This window comes from Dasypus novemcinctus, chromosome 9 (genome assembly GCF_030445035.2).
Source record: "Dasypus novemcinctus isolate mDasNov1 chromosome 9, mDasNov1.1.hap2, whole genome shotgun sequence".
Classification (NCBI taxonomy): Eukaryota; Metazoa; Chordata; class Mammalia; order Cingulata; family Dasypodidae; genus Dasypus; species Dasypus novemcinctus.
Window position 1 is genome coordinate 27789792 of NC_080681.1, and position 25199 is coordinate 27814990.

General features: G+C 32.1%; 1 protein-coding gene across 3 annotated transcripts in view; it reads left to right on the top strand.

Annotated features, from left to right (window-relative positions):
* The window catches only part of DPYD (dihydropyrimidine dehydrogenase), a 982193-nt gene that overhangs the window by 297743 nt on the left and 659251 nt on the right, over positions 1-25199 (top strand). For all 3 annotated transcript variants that reach the window (XM_058303142.1, XM_058303141.2, XM_058303140.2), the window contains exons 6-7: positions 14049-14245; positions 20991-21072. In XM_058303142.1, the coding sequence (XP_058159125.1) occupies positions 14049-14245; positions 20991-21072 (279 nt within the window). The remainder of the gene's footprint in view (positions 1-14048; positions 14246-20990; positions 21073-25199) is intronic.

Genomic DNA, 25199 nt, shown 5'->3' on the forward strand with positions numbered 1-25199 from the left:
CCAGGAATTTTGAGTAGGAGTGTACCTTATTAGTTCATTCCAATCATAATCTCTATAACTGTGGCTTCAAAGGTAATGATCAAATTGTAAATAAAAATCTCCCAGTGGAATTAAATAGAAAAATTTTCCATTTATCTTCATTTTTTTAGGTCAACTGCTTGGGGCAAGTCATTTTAGAAGTCCTCTAGTCCCTAGGTCAATTACTCAAATTTATTCAACTTTTAAAGTTGTGAAGATAAGTAAAACACAAACTACATATGTATAAAGTACAATATATTATTATTCTCTCCAACTACTAAACTATATTGACATGAGTATTTAAGTTGACGTACAGCTTGATGCAAATAGTTTTATGTTTTGATTGTTTGGTAGAACAATGATTGATATTTGACCTTTAAAGGAATAGAAATCTGTTTTGCAACCAAATTAAGCAAAGGTTAGAGAAACAGACTAAAACAGTCTGATATTTTTCAAAATTGTTTTTCCCATAACTTATAAGTGATTTTTAAAATATCAACTCAGTAGTATGCCATTACTGGTTACGTCCATCCCTTGTACTTCTCTTCCATTTGAACACAGGCATATATGATTTGGAGGAAAAGGAATGAATCACATAAACAATAGCCTGCAGTAGAATCAGGGGACCAGATGCTTTTTTGTCCTGTGTTTTCATTACTATTCAACCCTTTGCTATTGCCACATCTGCAGTGTGATGATTGTAACCTTGCTTCAGACACTTTTGAGTACCCTTGGGACAAACAGGCTACAGGGGTGATTTTGACTATCTACAGAAGGCAGTTTTTCCAAGTTCAATTAGGTATAACAATATTGCTTCAATAAAATATCTTGGAAATAATAGTTTGGTGTGGATTTTGTTATCTATTTCATGAGGGTTTTTAAGTTTCTCAGCACAAATGGAAGCCTTGAAAATTTTATTTTAAAATGTGTTTTGGTCTGTAATTGAATTTTAATGAAATCATATATTCATTATATTTAATAGACCACCAGCACTCCCATTGCCTCTCAAATTTAATTAATGAATTATTAGGAAAAGGAGAATGAAATGAGATTTCATCTTTCTACCCATTCCCCAAAGTTTGAAAAATGATTCTAAATAGAAAATTTGCTGCATGTCAAATCAATTCCCTTCTATTGATACTAAAGTATTATGGACAGAAATTTAGGAGAGTGAAATGAAAATTCCAAGATTCTAAAATTTGACTTTAAGTTAAAATGAACCAGGGAGTTGGTACTTAAAATTACCGCCTCAATTGTAGATATTTATGAATACAACAGATTATTAAATTGGTATCTAAATGCAATGTTTTTCACAATAAACATTCTATGAGATTATATATTTTAGTGCAAATATATAGATATATGTGTATATATATGTTTATGGTGTAAACATTTTGGCAAAGCCCTTTAAATACTTTAATTAGTCATGGCCTTGACAAATGGAATTCAAAGTCAGGTGGTTCACTTAGAATTTCTCCAGATATTTCATTAATTGTATCTTTCAGCAGGTTTTTTGAAAATCACTTTTCATTTGTCATTGTCCTTTTCTTGTCACAAGCACATATTATTTGTAATAATGGAAGTTTTTTTCCACATAATTAATAAAATTTAATTTTTGCTTTATTTGCTTCATAATAAACATATTACAGATAACATTAAAAGCCTTCATATTACCTTCCCCAGTCAAACACTCTGATTAATTATTGAATCTGGTCTATATTTTATATGTTTCCTAAGAACCAGTTTATACTTGTTGTTTTTGTATGGGTTTTCCCAATAAATGTTAAAGTTTGGAAACATTTTCCTATGTTGATTGGCCATTAAACATCCTCATCTTTGAAGTTTTATTTGTATTCTTTACCAGTTTTTTGGTATTCATTGGAATGGAGGGATCTATTATATAACACATGTGTGTTTTATGTATTTTCCATATGTAAATCCAGTTGATCTTAATGCCATTTATTTTATGGTCTGTCATTTCCAGACTGATTTGTAATACCTCTAATTTCATAAAACAAGGTCATATATGTATTTATGAATTTGTCTTTTTTTAGGAAGGGTTATTCTATTACATTTATCTATTTGTGTTTCTGTGAACTGATACAAACTTCCTTAATTACTATAGTTTTACAATACATTTTGATCTTTGGTAGAGAGCTTTTATTCTTTGACTCTTCTTTATTTTTTTATTTTTTTAGGATTTATTGGCCATGCCTGGGCCTTTACTTTATAATATGAGGATGAAATTTTTCTTAAAGGTGAAATGAATAATATACGATATCATTTTAAGGAGTTATAAGTACTTATTTCTACAGTTTATTAAGGACAGGTGCAGTTCAAATCAAGTTGAACAATGTTTATAATCCAAGAAAAATATACTCTAATACAATCCAAACAGCCAGGTATTATGAGACTACATTAAGAAACATTTAACAATTATGTAAATTGCATCAACATTTATAGTTTGCTTAAACTCTTCACTAAATAGCTTGAAGAACTGTGAATGAAGTAGGGGCATAGGAACATATTCAAGTTTTTAGAGTTCCCCGAAAGCCTTAAAATTTGCCTTTTACAGGCTATTCAAGGAAAATATAGAGAGATGTATCCTAATGGATAGAACAATGCACGTCTTCTTTCAAATAATCTATTTCTGTGTTAGATCTCATCTATCAAACAGAAAAATTAAGACTATAAAAAATAAATTGCAATTCCTATCTTAAAGTTAATCTTAAAAAAGATGACTGTACATAAACTGAAATGTGAGACTGAATGTGCTCTGCTGAGCATCATGGTGATGGCTATTATAAGTAAGATTATCAAATGACAGAGATACTTTGGAGAAAGAAAGGGGACATTACTAGTAATTAGTCCCGAGCAGCAGATACAAACCAGCACTATCCATGCAGAAAGGGATGAATGGACACCAGTGTTATGAGCAGCCACTAGGTAGGGATTCAGTCCAGCAAATGCTGATTGAGCATCAATTAGAACTAAATGTTGCTGTATGCTGGTCCTAAACGACAGACCTGAGAAACAGTGTCATTTCTCAGGAAATAATAAAAGCCAACAACTGATCCTTTGTAGTGACCCTAACAAGGCATAGGAATGTACATTAGCATCCTTGGACAGATCAAACAATCTAAAATTAATTAAACAATTATTTTTTTTCTTTGGTTTTGGAGCTGGTTAGGGCCCAGTACAAAGGAAAGGATCAGGCAGGGAGAAAACTTACAGTTGTAATACACTACACTTGAGTAGCACTTAAAATCTCTCCTTTAAATGTTGATAAAACAACCCTTGAGGCATGTAAAGTAGATAACTTTTTTCCCATTTTGGACATGAGGAAACTGAGGATCAAAGTGATTAAAAATCACAGTTAATATTAAACAAGTTCCTATTGTCCTGTATTATGTTATGTACTTTACTTACAACTTGACTAATCCTCAAAATAACCCTCCAGGTAAATGTTATTATCTCTGTTTTATATATGAAAAACAGGAGGCTCGGTGAAATTAATTAACTTCTACAAGCTCACAGCTTGTAAGGGATAGAACTAAAATGCAAAGCCTGTGCTCTAATTTCCTTTATTTCATGAAGTCTCAGTTGCCTAAGATAATGTTTCTAACCATGGTACAAACTCATTGTAAACTCAGATTTTCTGCCTCCAGAGTAATAGGTTTTCTGGCTCCAAGTGAAGGCTCAGCCATGTTATACCTCAGTCACTGTAACTCAAAAACTATTGATTTTCTATTAGTTATGAAACAGCTATATTAAAATAGATTAAGAACGTTACATATGGCCTAGCAGTTTTGTTGAATTATATATGTTGCCAAAGAGTTTTTCTTCTTTTCTTTTTGGCCAAGAAATGAGTATTCTATAACCAGGAGTGAAGCTAGGCTCTGTGGGGCTTAGGTTATAAAATTTTTACTCCTTTTCATGAAAAAATGTTACAAAAGCACTAATAGAAAATTGAAATACAGTGCACGAATGAAAGACCCTAAGCTTCATTACTTCATGATAAATTCATGTTTACTTACAGGTTATTTGTTTTGAAGGCCCAAGTCTGATTTTGAGATAGCTGGTGTACAAGTAAATTTAGGAGTAAGCCTAGCACATTTATGATATAGTTTAGTAAGCTGGTCAATAAGATCTGTCAGTTCATGTGTTCAAGCTAAAGGTAAGATAAATTACCATGATAATGGAAAACAACCAATGTTTATGGCTAGTAACTTTCACAGGTCACTTGTAAGTAGGAGGTAGGTTAAAGAATAATTGTAAGATTTGTGATATCTCACACTTGTCCTATTGTCCCAAACTTGTAGCATCTTTGAATAAAATTTCTCTCTACAATTCCTATTTAAAACATCAGTACTATCAATATTTTGTGAACATTGTTTTTCTTCTTGAGGAAATAAAAGTTATATCTGGTAGAAATAAGATACACATGAAAAATACATAGTAAACAGTAATAAAATCTATAATTTGTAACCTGGTGAAATGTTGCTCTCTGGGATACAAATGCAAGTAATATGTTAGGGTTTGATTTGTGTCTCTCATTTTAGTCTTAATGCAATGATTAATAGAAAGGAATAATGTCGTGATGGATTTCACTAAATATCTACCATTCGCCTAGAAAAATCTTTAGGAATCTATTAAAAATACTCAGTGCTGGCACAATGATTGATAATAAAACTGTAGCATTAGACAAATTGCTCCATGATTTTCATCACAATATTTTAGTTCACTTCAAATTATATGTTAGTATCTAGAACTTTAAGACATACAAATATGCTACAGAGATCTGGAGCAATAACTTTAAAATTTACCTAAATCGCATGGTTGTTAAGATTATTTACTATTAGTATTTTTTCTAAATATATTTTTTATAAATCTAAATATACACAGTCTTGTGGGCAATTTATAGTTTAGAAGGACAGAATTTGATTGGTTTTAGTGTTGCCAATTTAAAAGTGTATATTTGCATAAAATTTGTGATGAATAGTAACATAAAGCAATGTTATTGAATCAGCATGAGCCATTTGTAAAAGGCAGAACTCTAGCTCATAATGAAGCTATGAGTTAAAATTTAAACCACTCATTTTGCTCAAAACAAGAAATAATGATAAATATACTAAACAAACAGCATACAATAAAAATTCATAGCTGCACTAAAAAAAAAGAAAGATAAATGCCTTTTTGAAACAGAAATGTAATTGGGAGACTTGGGCCACTTCTCTGCTATGCTTTGGATTCAGACGCTGCTTGAGAGTTTGAGTGCTATGGGGTAACAAGGACCAAAAATGTCATGCAAGTTGGAAAACTGAGGTTACCTACCAATGGTATGAAATTAAAAAAATAGGTATAACTATTTTACAGGGTTGAGGCATATATAAAACTATAGAAAGGAGCAGAGAGCACTGTACAGCGCAGCCAGTGTTTTAGCTATGTCCCTAGTAGCACAGTACCTTGTTTCTGTTTTATCTCCAATATCACCTGGAACTGAAGGCCTGGGCTTCCGCTGGTTCTGCAGTGGGAAAGAGGGAGAAGGATAGTGCTGAATGGAGGCTGTATACCTGCTAGGAAGCAAGAGGGTAAGTGCAGAGAAAGACAGAGGATTTCACTCAATATAAATCAGAAACAGAAAGTTCAAAATACTCTAGAATAGCTAATGTATCAATGGTAATCAAAAGACTCATATAATAGATGAATTTATTCCAATGAAATACAATGTCAAAATCAGGACTTTAAAATAAACATGTATAAAATAATAATATCCATAAAAATAAGATAAAATTGTTGGAAAAAGCAGGGAATTTGATAGGAAAAATAGATGCTTCAAAATAATCACTGAAATGAAAATCTCATTAGAAAGTGTATATAGTCAAAGATAAAATTGGTGAAATAAAGATTGTCAGAAGAGCAGTACTTAAAGCAATTATGTTGGAGAATTTTCCAGAGGATAGAATAGATTTAATTCCCTCATTTAGACATATGATAATATTATGAGCCATCGATGATAACAAATGTGAAGATTTTCCAGAGAAAGAGAAGAAACCAGATTACTTTAAAACTAAATGGCATAACATGCGCAGTGCTGAGGCATGCAAGGAGTGCCCAGCCAGGTGGGGGTGTCCCCCATGTAGGGGAGCCCCACATGCAAGAAGTGCACCCCATAAGGAGAGCTGCCAGTGTGAAAGAAAGTACAGCCTGCCCAAGAGTGGTGCCACACACACAGAGAGCTGACACAACAAGATGACGCAACAAAAAGAAACACAGATTCCCGGTGCCGCTGATAAGGATAGAAGCCGTCACAGAAGAACACACAGCAAATGGACACAGAAAGCAGAGGAGGGGGAGGGGAAATAAATAAATACATAAATCTAAAAAAAAACAACACACAACTAAATGACATAGATTGATCCCAGTATCAGTACTAAAGATGTCAGAAGCCAAGAGTATTCCGTAAAAGCTAAGAGAAATAATTTTAGTCCTTCTTTGATAGTAAGAACACTAATAAAAGTATTTTCTGTCATTTCAAATCTAAAGGTGGTTTGTTACTTACCTTGCTAAAAGAACTACTAAGTGTTATTCTTTAGCATGAAGAAAACAGACCTAGGATGAAAGAGAGATGCAAGAAACAATGATGAACAAAGCAATCAGCAAAAATGGTAGTAAATAAAATTAAATATTGACTGTAAAGTATTAACTCGCTTTTGGATGTTCAAAATAAAGATGAGGGTTACATTTTATATAACATTACTAAGGAAGGTAGTTAGGCTTTGTGGGATTTCAGAGGAAGTTAAGTGCACAAAGGACTTTGCATGTTGAAAAATTTACGAATATGTTTTTAAAAACCATTTTAATATCTGTTGCAAAATGTAAGAGGTAATCCCAAAAATATGGAAATATAATCTGTAATTTCCAAGCAGTCATAAAATAAAGAAGTGGGAAGAAAACTTACTCGGGAAGAGAAAGAAACAGAAAAATAAAAAAAGAGAGAGAAGAAAAGAAAAGACATGGTAAACAGAAAACACAAAGTAGATCATAGAAAATACATCCAAATATATAATCACAATAATTTATACTGATTAAACTTAGCTATTAAATCAAAAGTGACTATCAGTATGGATTAAAAATAAATGCTATAAACAGCAATCTGATGCTTAGAAGAGAAAATTAGTGGGGTGATAATATCTAACAAAATAGGATTTTAAGGAGAACATATTAATAAAAATAAAGATAAAAATGAATGAATCTCAAACGATGAAACACTCATAAACTTATATATACATTATGGTATATCTTTATACAAAATTAGTAAGGATTATTTGATTGAAGATAGATATAATAAATTACTTTTATGTGAGATATAAATTAATTATTTCAGTTTGTATTAGAAACAAATGATTGCTTGGGAAATTTAATGAAAGCCTTCAAGAACATGGGATACATATTAAAATTTATATCAAAATGTTTCTTCCACTTATTTAATTCTTGATTTAGTCTTCTTTTTATTGCAATTGAATATGCTCACATTTGTGAAGATATGTTTCTAATATCCTGTTATCCAGGTAAATTTGTACAATGGTCACTAATACCTAGATTTAATTCAGTCATTTCTTGTTATCTTTCATTTCTAAAATCAGGTTTTATTTAGGCAGAACAAGGAAAGTAGCTGCTAACATAAAATTTGAATTTCTAGTTTTTCTAGAAAAATGAAGCTCTGGAAACCTATGACAGCAATCAACTGAATCAAATAGAATGGGGGAAGTTCTCTCCCATCACCATGTCTCCATTATTCCCAGTTGTCTTCCTGTCACTCTGTTATCCTAGCAAGCTGTAGTATTCATTGCCCAGCCCCTGTCACCTCTAGTTACCAACTCATGCATGGAACACTTATCTGACTGCCTAGCTACTAGTCAGTACTCTGTTACTCTAGTACTGTTACCCAAGGGTCAATGCTTGTTTTATTCATATGTGTCTAGCACATAAAGGGCACATAAAAATATTTACATGACTGAAGAGGAAATTGAGAGTAACAGAATATTCTGACTTCAAATTGCACAAGTATTTTTACCATGCCACAGGTGTCTCAGAATAATGTTTACATTAATAATATGAAAATAATGAAACAAAATCTTTAAGAATTACTAACAGAAATAATTTTGGTATCTGGAGGTTTCCCCCATTTTTCATATGTTTGAAATAAAGTTCCCACTTTTGGAGTTCCATTTTTAGTTGTTGTGTGTGTGTGGGGGGGGAACTGTTTGTCAGGTAGTCCAAGCATGTTTCTTTTCAAAGGATGAGTTCAGTGAATATTATGTATTCAGGATTTCCTTTGATTTCTTTTACAAAAGGAAGAAAGTTACAAAGAAAATTATACAGAAGAGTCTCCTGGCAGGCATGTAATTTGAGGTAACTTACTTTTGTATGCACAAAATAGCAATCTTTCTGCATTCAAGCATTCAAAAGGCAACCAGACTGTCATTTTGCTAATTAAATAACCCAAAGAAACCAAAACAAGCAAAACAAAAACTGTATCATTTTTATTATGATTTCTCTTAGAGCTACACTGATGAAATAATATCTTCAGAAATCACCAGAAATTATTCCTTGTTCCGTACTGAAATCAAGTTAAATGCTTGCTAAAACATAAACCCCTTATGATGTTTGCAGAATGTAACTGCCCTTTTGCAGTTCATCCTTCTGCTAATAGGGATAATAATGAAACATTTCTGAAATTTCTAAGAATATTTTATTTGTCATGATTTACCTGTAGCTTATTTTTGCTGTTGCTTGGCTAATAAGAACAAACAGAGTGGTTAGGGAAGAATTATAGCTACCAAACACTCACATTTATATTCATTATGTACTGTTTCAGAGAGTAGGAGAGACTAAAATGAGGATGGAAGGTCAGAAATAACAGGATGATTTTACAAGGAAATCTATTTTAAAATGTTCCTCAAGAAAAATATTGACTTGTAACTGTCCTTCGTTATCACTAAGGAAGAACTGTGTTTCCTTAGTGATTTTTACACATTTGTTGAAGTATACCATTGGACAGCAGGAATTTTGAAATTCAACATCTTATTGGGTAGTTCTATGTATAAGGCAGGTACTCTACTGTGTCCTGGGACTGCAGAAAGAGAAGAAAACCTCTCTGAATAGTTCCTAATCTATTGGGATGGTTAGACTGTAAACTGTGTTAAGATTTTAAAATTTAATCTTTATTAATTTGTATGTGAATTGTCATATGTGGCTAGTGGCTACCATGTACAATACAAGGGTAAATAGACTAGTTTATTTATGGTCTTTCAATGATAGGTGAATTCGGAAGTAATATTTGCTGTGTGGCTGAGCACTTTTCTAAAATGTTTTATATACATGAACTCATTTTATCTTCATAGTAGGTCTAGGAATTAAATATTTACCCCATTTTAAAGTTGAGGAGATTGTGGCATAGAAATGTTAAGGGACTTGCTTGATATCATATTCCATGGAAATGATGGGGGTCAAGTCTCAAACCCAAGTAGTCTAGTTTCAAAGCCAGATCTGTTAAAATCTACTGCCCTTTGTGCTAAAATTTACAAAAATGCAAAAATGTTGTTCCAGTTTTCACTTCATAAGAAGTGCTACCAAGGGACAACTAATTTGTCATATAACTAAGAATGAAAATACAGTGCTAGTTACAAAAAAGAAAAAAAAGGAACATTACAAAGTAGGCAAAGGGCTAATACCAATTTATAGATTAGTGTATTGAGCAGGATAGTATACTGAATATGTGTTGAACTCATAAGATACAGAGCCTGACGTTGTAGGCATCAGTGGGTAACCATTCATTTTCTCATTCATGTGTATGGCATTATGCCTGTAGAAGAGTGTGCTTGCATTCATTCCTTCAAACCTCCTGAGAAAATCCAGTTTTGTGTTGGGTATACAGAGGTCAGTATTTGCATTTGGACAGTTTTTCAAAAGAACAGTTAAAGACTTCATTCAAAAATAGTTAAAATATCCTTAGGAGAAAATATATACTGATTGGGTATTTTTGGATCATTGCAACCTTATTTACATACCATTCACTAGCATTTGTGTTAGGTATGTTCATTGTATCAAAGATAAATTATTTCTTGCTTCTGTGTCACTGCAGCAAGGTAGACATTTCACAAATTGCATTTATTTGGTTATTGCAGCTTACCTTTACATTATGAGATTTTCAGCTTGTGAAAGTCATAAATATCCTTACTGAACCCTCCTATATTGTGTAAGATATCAGCAATATATGATTCTTAAACTAAAGCAAAACGATTACATGTCTTCTGCTTCTGAAATTTGGTAAAATGTGAAGTTAATTTATAAATGCTAGCAAATTTTATTTGGGAAAGTTATGTTTTTAATTACTGGTTTGTAAAGCTAGGAATAGCCAACTGAATATGAAAGAAATTAGTATTTATTTAATCCCTAAATGAAATTACATGTAGTTCTCCCTGATCATTTCAAATACATCTTGTTTAATATGTTTGTGAAAAGTATGTGACAATCTCATATTTCAAAAATATAATAAGTAGATTTCAACTCTATTTTTACGAATGATTTTATAATGTAGTGGTAAATTTCTGGTTCACATCATAGAATTTTCCAGGAAGGGGTAAAAATACTGAGGTGTATTATACTCTAATCAGCTAAGATGCATGCTGTATCTCTATATTAACTAATGAAAGAACAGTAGAAGAATATCTCCTAGCTAGGTGATGTGTGTATAGAGGAAGTAGAAAGAAAGATAGAAATGAGAAAATCATAGCATCTGCCTCCCATATACGAGGTCCCAAGTCCAATCCCCAGTACCTCAAAAAAAAAAAAAAAAAAAAAAGCTAGGGCAACATTTATGAAAGCCATTTAGCTCACAGCGAGTAATAAGGCCTTAGGTAATACTTGTTGATAGTTTCTTTAAATTCTAAATGGGATTGTTTGGATGTTACTTAAATATTTTGAATGGCAGGTTTTATTCAAAATCATTAGTAGTATAAGTGGGTTGGTTTCAAGAAAACATAAAGGCCTCTTTCACCTATTCCTCACTCCCAAGGAAAAAAATCTGTCTATATCTCTTTACCTTTGCCTGGGATTCCAGAAGGGGGGAAATTTACTTGTAAATAGCCCTGGGAGGTATTCCATTAAATTACTCTTAAATATGAATTTTATTTATAGGCCCCTTCTATTAAAAGTAAGTTTTGATGGGAGAATGCTGTAGACCTCAGGATCTGATTCTTTCTCCTTTAGTTCTTTCAGTTTCTCTTTATTTTTTGAAATTATAATTAAGTGCCTACAGAGTTACAATTGTAAAATTTTGCTGATAAATTGGCCTTTTCATTACTATGAAGTGCTGTTCTTTAACTTTAGAAATGTATCCTGCCTTAAAATCTAATGTCTCATATTGATAATCCGATACCAGTTTCTTTTTGGTAGTGTTTGCATGCTATATTTTTCATCTTTTAACTTTACATTTTCTATGTCCTTACACATTTAAAAAATATCTCTTTTACATTTCTTGCCTTTAATCAGAGGTTATGTCCATTCACATTTAATGTAATTACTAATACATTGAAGTTTATATATTTATCTTCTTACTATTTGTTTTATGGTCCTGTTTCCCCCAAGTATTTAAATTAATTTTCTCATTTCTTTCTTTTACATTCATTAAATATAATTTTTATGCCACTTCCTCCACACACACCTTAATTAGGGGATATTCTTTTACTATTATTTTAATAGTTACTGTAGATATACAGCATGCATCCTTAATTGCTTACAGAGTAATATGCAAATATGCATTAGTATTTTCATTGCTTCCTAGACTAAGCTAAGATCTTGATATACTTTAAGAGTAATGCATGCCTATTGTCATGCATTTTAGTCTTACTTTATCTTAAATCCCACATGACATTATTACTATTTTTTTCAGTCAATATTAATTTATATTTATCCACATATTTATAACTTCCAGTGTTCTTTATTACTTTCTGCACTTTTGTGTTTCCATCTGGGATATTTCTTCTTCCTAAAGAAATTCCTTTAGTATTCCCAGTATTTCTTTTATTGCTGCCAACAAATTCTCTCTGCAAATGTCTTTATTTCACCTTCACATTTGAAGGATATTTTTCTTCCTAAATTGAATTTTAGGTAGAAGGTATTTTTCTTTCCATGCTCAAAATATATCATTTCATTGTCTTCTGGCTTCCAACATTTCTTTCAAGAGGAAAGCTGTCAGCCTTATTGTTGCTCATTGACGGTATCATGTCTTTATTCTTTGGTTGCTTTCAATACTTTATTTTTCTTACTGTGGTTGCCAGCAATTTTGCTGTGTTATGCCCAAGTGATTTTCTTTATATTTACCTTGCTTAAGATTTTAGAGCTTCATGAATCTGTGCCATGAGTTCTTCTATTAGTTTAGGGAAATTCCTGACCTATTTCTCTTAAAAGATTGCCTCTGCCTCCTTCGCTCTCTCCTCCACTTTTAGGACTCCAATTGCACATATATTAGATCTTTTTTTGCTGTCCTCTACATTCTTTTCTACATTTTTCTTCCTACTTACTTTCCATGCTTTAGCCCAGATAACTTTTACTGATTTATCTTGCTAAATTTTTTTTGCTGATCTGTCCAATATACTGTTAAATATGCTTATTTATTTTTTAAGTTTTTGCATTTTTTTTCTCTTCAAAAATTTTTCAAACCAGTACCAGATTTCTGGTGACATTCTCATTCTTTTTATGTTTTTGAAAGCATCATAGTTATATTAAACTCTATGTTTGATAACTGCAATTAGTGGGTTATGTATGGGGATCTCTCTGTTTTCTTGGCATGCCTGAATTTTGATCATGTCTGTTCAAAAGCCATACAATATATATGAAAAGTGGTTGACTTATCCTCCAGATTAGGTCTGCCCTATCATTTGGTAGATAAAGGGAAGACAAATCATCCTTATCCAATCTGGGGCTGAGCTGACTCATGGCTGAGTTAATCATCTAATTCTGGTTTTCTCCACATGTAGAATGTAGGCTTCCAGATCTTCCAGTTGTATCCTGGATTGTTTTGCAAGACTTTTCCTTTAGACCCTCCTGCCCTTCAGCTTTTATTTCCTCTAGATCTTGAGAGTGTAGAAAGCTCCCCACTGTTTTAGAGAAGTTATCTGTTTAGATTCTTAGCCTGTTGCCATATGCAACTTAAGAATTAAGCTTACTTCTCTAAACTTTCTTTTGCATCAAGTTCCTTGCCTCTTGATTTCTTAAAACTCTGAGTTTCTTTAGTTCCTAGAAGATTGCCAAAATCTTTCTTGTCTCTCAGCTGTGGCCTTCTGCAAGATTCTTGATTAACCTTCCTCCTTCTGCTAAGAAATGGCAAAGGACCTCAAGGGAAAAGTGTCTACTCCCTCACATCTGGCTTGCTTCAGTAGTTAAAGAGGTTTTTAAAATTGTATCCTTCAAATCCAAATCTATCATAATCAAAAGCAAAAATCAACAAATTATTTACTAAATTTTTACTATGTGCTAGCCATAGTGTTAACTACTGATAATACAATGGTAAGGTGTTAGAAAAACAATATCCAAGACACATCAGTAATTAATTATATGTGTGTGCTTCTACATATGGCATATTCCCTGACTCTAGGAGGTAACGTTTTACTGACTGACATGGAAACGTGGCTCATGAGCTGCTCGACTGGTAAGTGGTTATGTTAGAGGCAACTCAGGAGCATTTAGCCAGGCCTAGAGGAAGAAGTAGGGAAGATGAGTCAGGAATACTTCCTGGGAGACGTCTGACCCCAGAAAGAAATTTCAAAGATTGAGAAAATTATACTCATGCATAAGTTATCATCTAATTGATGCAACATAACCTTTTAAGTATGCCATGTTAATACTGATAATGAACCACTTATTATTGGTTGAAAACACCAGTGGATTTGAAACATTAAAAATATGTTTTGAGTCTGTAAAAATTAGTTTTAAAATTTTTACTGTGGCAATTTATTTCTCCATAGGTGTTTAAAGCAATGAATATCCCACAAATCAGAAATCCTTCTCTGCCTCCCCAAGAAAAAATGCCAGAAGCCTATTCTGCAAAGATTGCTCTTTTTGGCGCTGGACCTGCAAGTATAAGCTGTGCTTCCTTTTTGGCTCGATTAGGTTACTCTGACATCACTATATTTGAAAAACAAGAATTTGCTGGTGGTTTAAGGTAATGCATACATGCTACATCTATTTCATGTTTAGAAAGTCAAAAATAAAGGGGATAAAACAAATATGAATGTCGTTGGTTCATAATCATAGAAATTTCAGGCCTGCGGATGACATTTTAAAAGTTATTTTTCCAAATGCTCAAAAGTTGATTACATTATTCACTTTAAATTTTGCATTTGGCTTCAAGCAATATTTCCTTTAAAACTTCTCTTCTTACTTCTGTGATTTTAAGACAATTCACTGCAAAATATTTTGTGGATAGAGGAAATACTCAAATGAAAAATTGCTTCATCCCTTTGAATCTTTCCTTTAATGAAGAGATATCCGAAAATCATGGAAATGGGGAAAATTTAGCCCCATAGAATATTTGAATATTCATCTGTTGTCTACTTGAGTACTACTCATGTACTTTCAGTTTATTATCTCTAAAGTCTTATATTGCACACTATTATATCAGAATCTGCTGAAAATGTACTATTCTAATGTACATTTATGCAATGTTTCCCCATCAGTATCTCATTAATATTTGATATTAACAGCATTATTATTTTAAACCAGGATTCAGTAACATAAGCATTTTATTCATGTGAAGATTCATACATTTAAATGGAAACTGTTTGACTTTCAGATATTAAAACCAACCTTAACAAATGGATATTCAAGTCAAATTCAACTTTACTTAAAATAAATGGAACTCAATAGTGAATGTAAATTACATTTATGATCAGAAAGAAATCAAATTTATTATAAGCAGGGAGTAGATATTGTTTAAAACATTTGTTGTAAAACTTAGAAAATATTTAGGTGGTATGTTAATAATATTACTCAATTTATTGTTATTTTCCGTAAATGTGTCATCTTGTATCAGAAAAGCATGGATTATAAAATACAGCCCTTCAGTTTATCTCTTGATATACCTAACTAGAATTTAAATTTGTGTGGGTACTGAACAATACTTAGGCAATAAATTTATCATATTTAATAATAATCAGTTGACTATTTGCTTCTGTTTTTCACATTTTCTGGCACCTCTAAATATGTGATAGTAAAAGTATAAATTTGAATATTGGTCAAGTGACAGTATCCTAAAGCAAAGTAGGCTATCATTAATATAAAACTATTTAACTGAATCATCAATAAAAATTATCACCTACATGGAAGACCCTTTAGAGAGGATATGAAGAGTAAATAATCTAATTGTCAAGAAGTAATTATTTTTTGTATTGCTATTTCATTGCTGTTAATTTTAAGGGATTATATATATTTTATAATTTTATTCTGGAAATTAAAATATCCAATACATTGTTTTCCTGGGAGGATTTAGATTATTTTATTAATATGTTTTTAATGGCATTTTACCACAGCTTTTTTGATTAGAAAAAAAATCTTTTAACAACATATGTATAAGCATTGTATATTTTTTCAACTATGCATGTTAGTGACTATATGAATTAATTTTAAAAGGTAACTTAATTATTGTATACATTGGAGGGCTAGAAAAAATTTCTCTGCACTAATTGCCTTTTCACAAGAAGCTTAAAATTCAAACAGCCATGCTTGTGAGTGTTTCTGCATTGATAAATTTGGTAGATTATGATGACTGTTGGCATCTCTATCTCATTTTAACTCAAATGCAGAATGGGCATTTCTAAATCATATAAATCAGCACTAAACTTGAATTCTTATATATTTGCTGAACATTTTCTAGTAGGACATATTCCCCTGGTTTAATATCCAAACGTTTTGGTTTTCCTCTCTTTTTTTTTTCTTTTTCCCAATACCCTAACTTATTTCCTTTCCTTTGCCTTTGAATGTTTCCAGTGTCTAAGGTAAAAATGAAGTGTTTGATCAGCCTTATTTGGACTGTCCCATGGTAGAGGAATTCTGTGTCACTGTTACAGGAGTATAAAAATTGACCCTGGAATTTCACCAGAGTTACAACCACAACACTTTCCTCTTAATTTGTTTTCTCACTCACAGATACCTCTCACTCTTTTGTATCTTCAAACTAGATAAAAAAAGATTAAATTAGCTTTATATTTGAAATCAATTGTTTAAAGAGGTGGTGTCAGGTTTTATCTTTCCTCTCCTTTGCATCCAGTTTCTTTTATCCCAGGTGAATTAGTATCACAGCTGCTACTTTAAAAATCACTCTTGTTGATTAAAGATACCTGGGACTTAATCCGTATTGTTTTGAACACAGCAGAGTATTTTTGATCATACATAAATTCATAAAATAATTAGTAGTGTTGCTTTCTTCCTACTATGGCTTCTATTTTTTAGGACATGAGTTTAAAAAGATTAATAGGGCTCGAAACTATGATAACAAAAATAAATAAAGATGATCTTAAGTGGCTGTAGGTATGCCATGCACATTGGTAATTTCTGATGTCTTTTACTTCATATAAAAATTAATATATATGAATGATGATGCTGTACTTTGCTTTAGCTTATGGTTTTTTCACTGTTTCTATTGCATTTTATGTTGATTGACTATTAAGAGAAAGTGGATCTGGCTGAAATAGTTTTAGCAATGGAAATATTTTGAGAATATGTGCAATACACTACAAAAAAAAAATTGTCTGGTACCTTTGAAATAATGACCAGAAGCAAAGCTCTATCAAAGTATGAGAACTATGGTTTAAGAAGAAGAGAAGGGTGTTTTTATAGGTAAATTCCACTTACACCAAAAAAACATGAAAACAAAAGAAACGCTGCTTCTGTCCTTTTATCCCTCTTTTCACCAGTCTTCAGGTATAATTTTTTTATTGTCGTGGTTTTAAATCTCACCTATATGAAAATTACTTAAAAATCCATGTCTGCCCTGACCTCTCTCTGAGCAACAGACTCATATATTCAAACCCCGGACATCTCTTTTTCGTAAACTTCACTACACCAATACTGCTCATTTTCCTGAGTCTGCTGTCTTAGGAATGACATCACCCAGAAATAGGGGAGTTAGCTGCACTACTCTTGCATTTCCTGGCAATTATATTTTGTGAATATCTTTCAGATGTCTGCACACCCTTCCATCTGTGATGTCCTTAACATCTCACTTCTTAAATCACTGCAGTAGCCTTAAGGGTTTTCTTGGCTTCCTAACTTGCCTTCTTCAAATCCATCCTCTTTGCAATTTCCGCATCTGATTTGTATCAATCTCCTGCTTGAAATGTTTCAATGACTCCCCATTACTTAAGAGCTAAAGGATCTGGCGTGGCACAGAAGACCCTCCCTCACCTGAAATCTACCTATATTTTATCCTCCCTTTCTTAAGTATTTATTGGTCACCTACTATTCTTCATTATCTTAGGCACTGGCGTTACAACAGTGAACAAAGAAAAGAGACTGCTGTCATGAGGCTTATATTCTATTGATGTGACAGACAATAAACAAACAAATATAAAACATGGCAGATGATGATAAGTTCAGTAGGTGGGTTTAAAGAATTGTAAAGTTTAGCGGCATACTTAGTGTTATTTGATGCCCCAAGTGGATAATTTTTAACATGTTTTTGCTCTCATCTATATAATAAAATTATTTTTTAAAAAATCATGTAAAAATTGGTAATCATATTTAGTATTCTTATTTTTTAAAATATATTTTTGTTAGAGAAGTTGTGAACTTACAAAACAATCATGCACACATGTGGAATTCCCATACAACACCCCTCCACCAATACATTACGTTATTGTGGAACATTTGTTACAAATTATGAGATAATGTCAACAGACTATTACCACTAACTATGGTCATAGTGTATATTTGGTATATTTTTTCCATACACACCCTGTTATTAATACAGTATATCTTTGGCATTGAGACAAGAAAAGTACAGTATTGCTGTTAACTGTAGTCCATTGGTTATATTAATTGTATTTTTCCCATGTTTCTCCACATTCTTAACACCTTGCAATAGTGATTTGTTCTAGTTCATACATAGTTTTTTATTCATTTTTATAAAGCAGAAAATTTAACAATCGAAACACAAATAATTCAATATGAAAGCAATAATTCACAAATAAAAACTCTACACAGTCACACAAAATGACAGTGATTCATTTTACTTCATGTGCATCATTTTATCATTTCTAAATCAACTGTTCAAACATTGGCATATACAGTCTTTCAGGGACAGAAACACAAACTGCCTGCAGGGAGTGGGATTGAAGAATGCCTGTAGCTCGATCAGCATATGTCAGGGACTTTGTATAATAGGAGTTTTCTTAATTAACTTCCCTGCATAACTCAATGTTTATTAAAGAATGGGACAATTTAAAGCTTACATATATATTATTAATACTCTATAGTAACACTGTAGGAAGTATTTAGAATTTAAAGCAATTTTTTGTGCCATTGTTGAGAATATCACTGACACTGTTTAGAATTACCAGCTTATGGTGATAAGAAAAAACTGACTTATTTTAGTAGGTTTATAATTGTTTTTAAATTGTCTAAAGATGATACACATCCTGGGAAGCAGACTTGGCCCAGTGGTTAGGACGTCCGTCTACCACATGGGAGGTCCGTGGTTCAAACCCCGGGCCTCTTTGACCTTGTGGAGCTGGCCCATGTGCAGTGCTCATGTGCGCAAGGAGTGCCCTGCCATGCAGGGGTGTCCCTCGCATAGGGGAGCCCCATGCGCAAGGAGTACACCCCTTAAGGAGAGTCGCCCAGCGCGAAAGAAAGTGCAGCTTGCCCAAGAATGGTGCCGCACACACGGAGAGCTGACACAACAAAAAGAGACACGGATTCCCATGCCACTGACAACAGAAGCAGACAAAAAGAAGAACACACAGCAAATGGACACAGAGAACAGACAACTGGGGTGGGGTGGGGTGGGGAGGGGCGGGAAAGGGGAGAGAAATAAATAAAATAAATCTTAAAAAAAATAGATGATACACATCCTTATGCATGCATTGTACTAGAATTGTACTAGTGAGGGACCAGAGTAAGATGATGGAGCTGTGGGAGTCACCATGTATTAATGGGATTTAAGGCCTTGAGACTAAGAAGAATTCCCCTGGACACCAGGGGTTCTGCTCCTGGGCTGTATTTTTCTTCTAAAATGTGCTGGCTTCCCTCTGCTCATTCCTAACCCTTGAACCACCCTACACAGTTCCTTCCACTCCACACCCTCTGCCTCCTCTTCTTCTTTCTGGTCATTTCCCCCCGCCTGAAATACCTTCTTTCTTCTCCACTTACCTGAAAGCTAACCATTTGTCACATTTCACCTACTTGATTATCTCATCCTTCATTAAGTTCCCCCTCCTTTGAGTCACTCTTACTTTTGATATTATGCATTCGTCCTGTTGTGCTGTGTGTATTTCTCATCTAAATATGTCACATTTATAATGATCAATAATCAACCCCCCTAACTGATTTTGAGAAAATCAAAATTTGTTATATCTCACATTCCACTGATTTATTCCAGGAGATGCTGAGAGAAGTGACTCTCACACATTTGTTCATTTAATACATGTCAAGCACTGGGTTAAATATTGGTCACAATGGTGACAGAGCGGTATGGGCACCTAAGCAGAACTGCTGAAGCCCGGCAGCTTGGCATTCATTTGCTCCGGCACCTACTTCTTCAGATTCCAGTTGTCCTGCTGTGGACTCCCATGCCCATCATTGCTGAACGTCTGTTTGTGTCCATAAGCAATCCCTGAGAGTTAAGAATCTTTCTGCTTGGCCTTTGAAGGCAAAGTCATCGATGGTGCCCAGAGCTTTCAGGGGACCTGTGAGGCAGTGTGAATGTACTCCACACGTCTGCTTCTAGAAGATTCTTCTCTGACCTAGACCCAAATTCATTCTTACACATAATTTTATATTTCTAACTAAATTGACGGTTTTTTCTTTTTCCTTTTTTTTTTTTTTCAGTATGAGACCTTAGTTTTATATTGTTTAATCATTTGCATTTTCTAGAACAGGTACCTTGTTGCTGATTTTTGGTGTGTGGAAATTACTTGATTAATCAAATCATTAAGCCACAAAACAATGAAAAGTCTACACATGCACACTTTGTAAGACTTGACATTGAATGCTTCAGAAAGATGATCTTCAGCAATTATTTATATACTTGGATATATCTCTTCCACTGCATTAGACCACATTCTATTGTAAATATCTGTGTTGTATCTATTTCCTCACTTGAATGAGGGCTCTTTAAAGTTGGGAATTAGGTAAAATTCACCATCAAATCCCTGCACTAACACTTTTCTGACGCTTTGTAACAACTTGTTGAATGAAGAAATGAGTGAATGAATGAATGAAGAACTCCTGTATATTCATGAAACAGCTATATCCTTTCTTATAACTATAACATACATTAAAAAATCATTTGAGCTTAGCTGTAATACTCTAAACTATTGTACTTTTGAAATAGTATTATAAGGCTCATTTTTTTAAGTGCAGAAAATGAGCACTTTATTTTGTTATCTTAGGAATTCATAGAATTTTGATTATATAAATTAATTATTTTACTGAACTTTAAAGTGTTGGAATTTATTTTGCTATTTGTTTCCCATTACTTATAATATATTTACATTCACATCTATTTCTACTGTACTTTTAGTTCATATAATATTTTGTCTTGCAAAGGAATTGTAGATTTCCTTGAGCCCATGTTATATGATACATAAAATAGTCTTAGAAGAGACTCTTACTACTGATTGATAAAGACATCTTGCATTTTTTTAAGACTGATAATTTTTCTTGAAATGCTTATTCTTTTTTCTTTTTAGTTCTTCTGAAATCCCTCAGTTCCGGCTGCCATATGATGTTGTGAATTTTGAGATTGAGCTTATGAAGGACCTTGGAGTGAAGGTAAATGAAAACATAACATGAGCATGTTTATTGCTAAAAGAGAAAGGGGTAAAGTCTACACTAGAGATTAACAGCAAAATGTCATGCATTTTAGGGAGGAACAATTAAAACCTACACCAGGCAGAAGCAGAAAGATGCTTCCCCTTGCTTAGGGCATTTGTCTGTCTACTGTCTGAATGCCACTAGCCTGGAAAAGGGCAATCAATAGATCTCATCTGGCACGCCTGCATGTGATTAATTGTCTGTAAGAAACAAATTCCTAAATTGCTTTAGGGGTTCAGTGCAGCTAATACAAGGATTTGGTTTCTTTAATCACGTTTTTTCTCATTCAACTTGTGTGCATTCTGAAACATCGTGCATTTCACAATTTGGAATGTAATTTCTTATAGAGGTTTATTTTTCCAATTATATGCATCATATTAGTAGTGTTTATGTGATAATCATTCCTCAACATAAACACCAAATCATCTTTGTATTTTTCATTTTTTGTGTGTGAAATAAATTGTGTTCTTTAAAATAGATGCATTACAATTTTAAAATATATGTTTAGATGTGCCTATTCTTTTTTTAATTAATTAAGAGTATTATATTTTGGCTCTTCACTTGAACATGTTATTTTTATTTGTATAACTTAATAGATTAGTAAAGTTCAGTGATTTGAATAATAAATTCTGTAAGTACATGCAGAAGGTATTTTGAAAAGTGATTAGCTAACTGCTCATGGCACTTGCATTTAGCAATAAAAATTTAAATTAATCAATTAAAGTGGAAACACTGGAAACAATATTTTGTGCTTTTACACTTACAATTTGGTAGTGGTGGGGCGATGAGACACTTTCACATAATCATTAACCTAAAATTCTGAAAGCAAAGAATGCATTATAGGTGCACCACAACTTTATGACAATTCAATGTTCATAAATACAATATTCAAAATAGATAATTTAGGGGAGATTATTTGCTTTAGAAAAATATGTTTTGGAAAGTTCTTTAAATTTCTAATATTTTCAATATAAGTTCTTAACCTAAATCTCATTAAATAGGGAAATGCTTATATATTGATACTTTAATATGTTAGTGCCATTACTAATGGAAAATGAATCAGAAATTAATTTAAGACAGTTCTAAATTTATCATATAAGCAATTACAAAATTGCATTCAGTTTTCACAGGACCAGATGTATTACTTAAATTAAGGCATACCCATAGATCTTATTTGAACATTCCTCAAGATATAGTAATATTCAATGAACTGAATGCCAGAAAATACACATCTTCATTACAGTCATGCTGCTTTCTGTCTTTGTATTCAGGTAACTTTGGCAGTCAGTTAATATTCCTAGCATTGGTCATTATCTGTTCTGTTTTGGCATAGGTTAAATGTGGAAGAATATAAGAATCTGATAGCAATTATTATCTCTGGAAAGGTCTAGGAAGGACCTATCATCACTCTTTAAATTTTGAATTTTAAACCCATGAATTTATTACATTATCAAGAAATTAAGGGGGGGGAGAGGGGGGATGGGGGGGTGGGGTTGAATGGGACCTCACATATATATTTTTAATGTAATATTATTACAAAGTCAATAAAAAATAAAAAAATTAAAAAAAAAAAAAGAAATTAAAACCTAAATTATGGAGAATGTTCATATACTTTCTTGTCCACTTCTCAAGTGGTTTTAAGATATTCAGCAGACAAAGTACTCAAACTTGCTCTATAAACAATAAACCACTATATACAATTCCGAGGCAGTCATGATATTCTTCTTCATCACACAGATTCGTCTTATAATGGGCCTTCTGTTCACACCTTTCAATGGATAATTTGCATTTTAAAGTTAGCAGTAAGTTCCTTGGCAACAAAACACACTTCTGTAGAAGTTTGACCCCTGTGTAGCATATAACATATAAACTTTTTCTTTTTTTTTTTCTTTCATAGTCTAGCATTATCTTATTTATCCTCCAACTTTTCTGTTCTTTTAAAATTTATTTCTCATAATGTTGTTTCATTTATTCAAAAAATAATTACCCAGAATTTATTTTTGCCAAGCAATATTCTAAGGAGTAGTCTAGAAACATCCTTCCTTTGAATGCTAGTCCTGTATTCTTAGTAATTTAATAAGCATACCTAGTATCCAAATAAATATAAATTCTTCATATCCAAAAGTAAGTTCAGTTCATCTTCCCTCCCAGCTATCTCCTTTAGCTAAATTTCCTTTTGAATAATTTCAACTCATCTTACATCTAATAGACCTATGGATAACTTTGTTAGTTCTAAATTTTTTTTTGTTAATTCTTGAGAATTTTTCAAGTCAAAGATCATACCATTAAATGAGAATTTTCATTTTCTCTTTATTTGTACATTACATATATTTGCCCTATTTCATTAAATCTCTAATATGTTATAAAAGAGTAATGACATCTTTTTTATCTGATACAGGGTTTTAAGCATTTGAATAAATATATGATTCTCTATTCTTAGATTACCAAAATTTTGTTTTAAATTTTTAAAGTATTTTCTTAAGAAGGTTGCTAATTTTTCTATTTTCCATTTGAAAATCTAGAAAAACATTGAATTATGTTCATTCTTTTCATTTCTGTAATACATTGATTTTTGTACCTAGTTTTATTATATCTGTACATGTAGAAATAGATTTCTTTTGATTTTTCCCTTCACATTCACTTATTTGTACAATGAATATTTTTCCTTTTTCAGACAATACAATTTTTAACGTATAAAGTATGCTCTCAATTGATTTAACATCAAAGGATAATTTATAGTATAATAGAAGTATTTTCTGTCTAGACTAAATAGCCTTTTAGTTGTTATATCATTACAAAATCTCTGGATGTTGTAATATAAATTTTACTATAGAACTCTGCAAATTATTTTTAATCCTGGGTGCATTTAAGGTTCTCTTATGAATCAGTATGATACATATATCATATTGTGACACAGTGTATCACAGTGTGGCACAGTAAAATATGTGATGGTGTTACTAGCCGTGGCTCATTGAGATTAAATACTTTTTATTTATTATTATACAACTCAGAATTTAGGAGAAAATGAATATTTTTGTTTCATTGTCATTATAACATATCTAATGACATCATTTTTCAAACCCCAAAATGTAAAAACTGCATTTTGTATTAATTTTTAATATATATTTTTTCTAAATATGTCTAAAATGTAAATATTTATAATTTCACAAAATATTTTGGTAGATTTTTGTTTTGATTAAATTTACTTTGTAATTGCTATGTGTTTCTTCTGCTTATATCTTTTGAGGCAAAATATCTATTAAGAGATCTCTTCCTTGATAACCTCTACATCATCTTGTTTTTCACTATGGTTATATAAACAAGAATTTGCATTCTTATAGGATATTGTCAGAAAAAATATATAAAATCATATCTACTGGCAGGAAAGAAAGTGAATAAATAATGGATGAAATAATTTTTGCTTCTGAAGAAATCCAAATATTATTTAAAATTCCTCTGCCTTTTTTCCTCTCTTAGAGTATCTAGAAACATTTTATCTATTTAAACAAGTTTTTCTATCCAGAAACTGTAGAGGGATATAAATTTTTTTCTGTACTCTTTTACAATGGGTATTGCATAACATATTATTTGAAGAAAAAGTCCCATTGCAAACAAAGTTGTAAACCTTAATCATACATGATAAATAGTATTATATATATACACACACACACACACACACACATAGTTTGTGTGTAAAAAGAAAGTTTTAATTAAGTCATAATGTGTTTAATAGATGGAATTTTGACCCAGGGCCTATGATATTCTGTCCTATTTATAAGAGGGAGTAACTATTAATACAGCATTTGAAGGGGAGTGAAGTTTTATTTTATTTTATTTTAAGGAAGTTTGAAAATCCAGCCATCATATATTACCAAAGTCACTGGAGAATTACAGAACATCAAGATCGAAAAATTACATATTTAAAGTACAGGGGGAAAAAGAAACAAAAACTGACAAAATGCCCAAGATGTAATTTTTTCTAGCATCCAGTTTTTTTAACAAATAAGGTTTCATAACATATCAGACACATGAATGTTTTAGATGTCTTTGGTTGTCTTGTAATACTAGTTTCAGGTAGCTGTTAA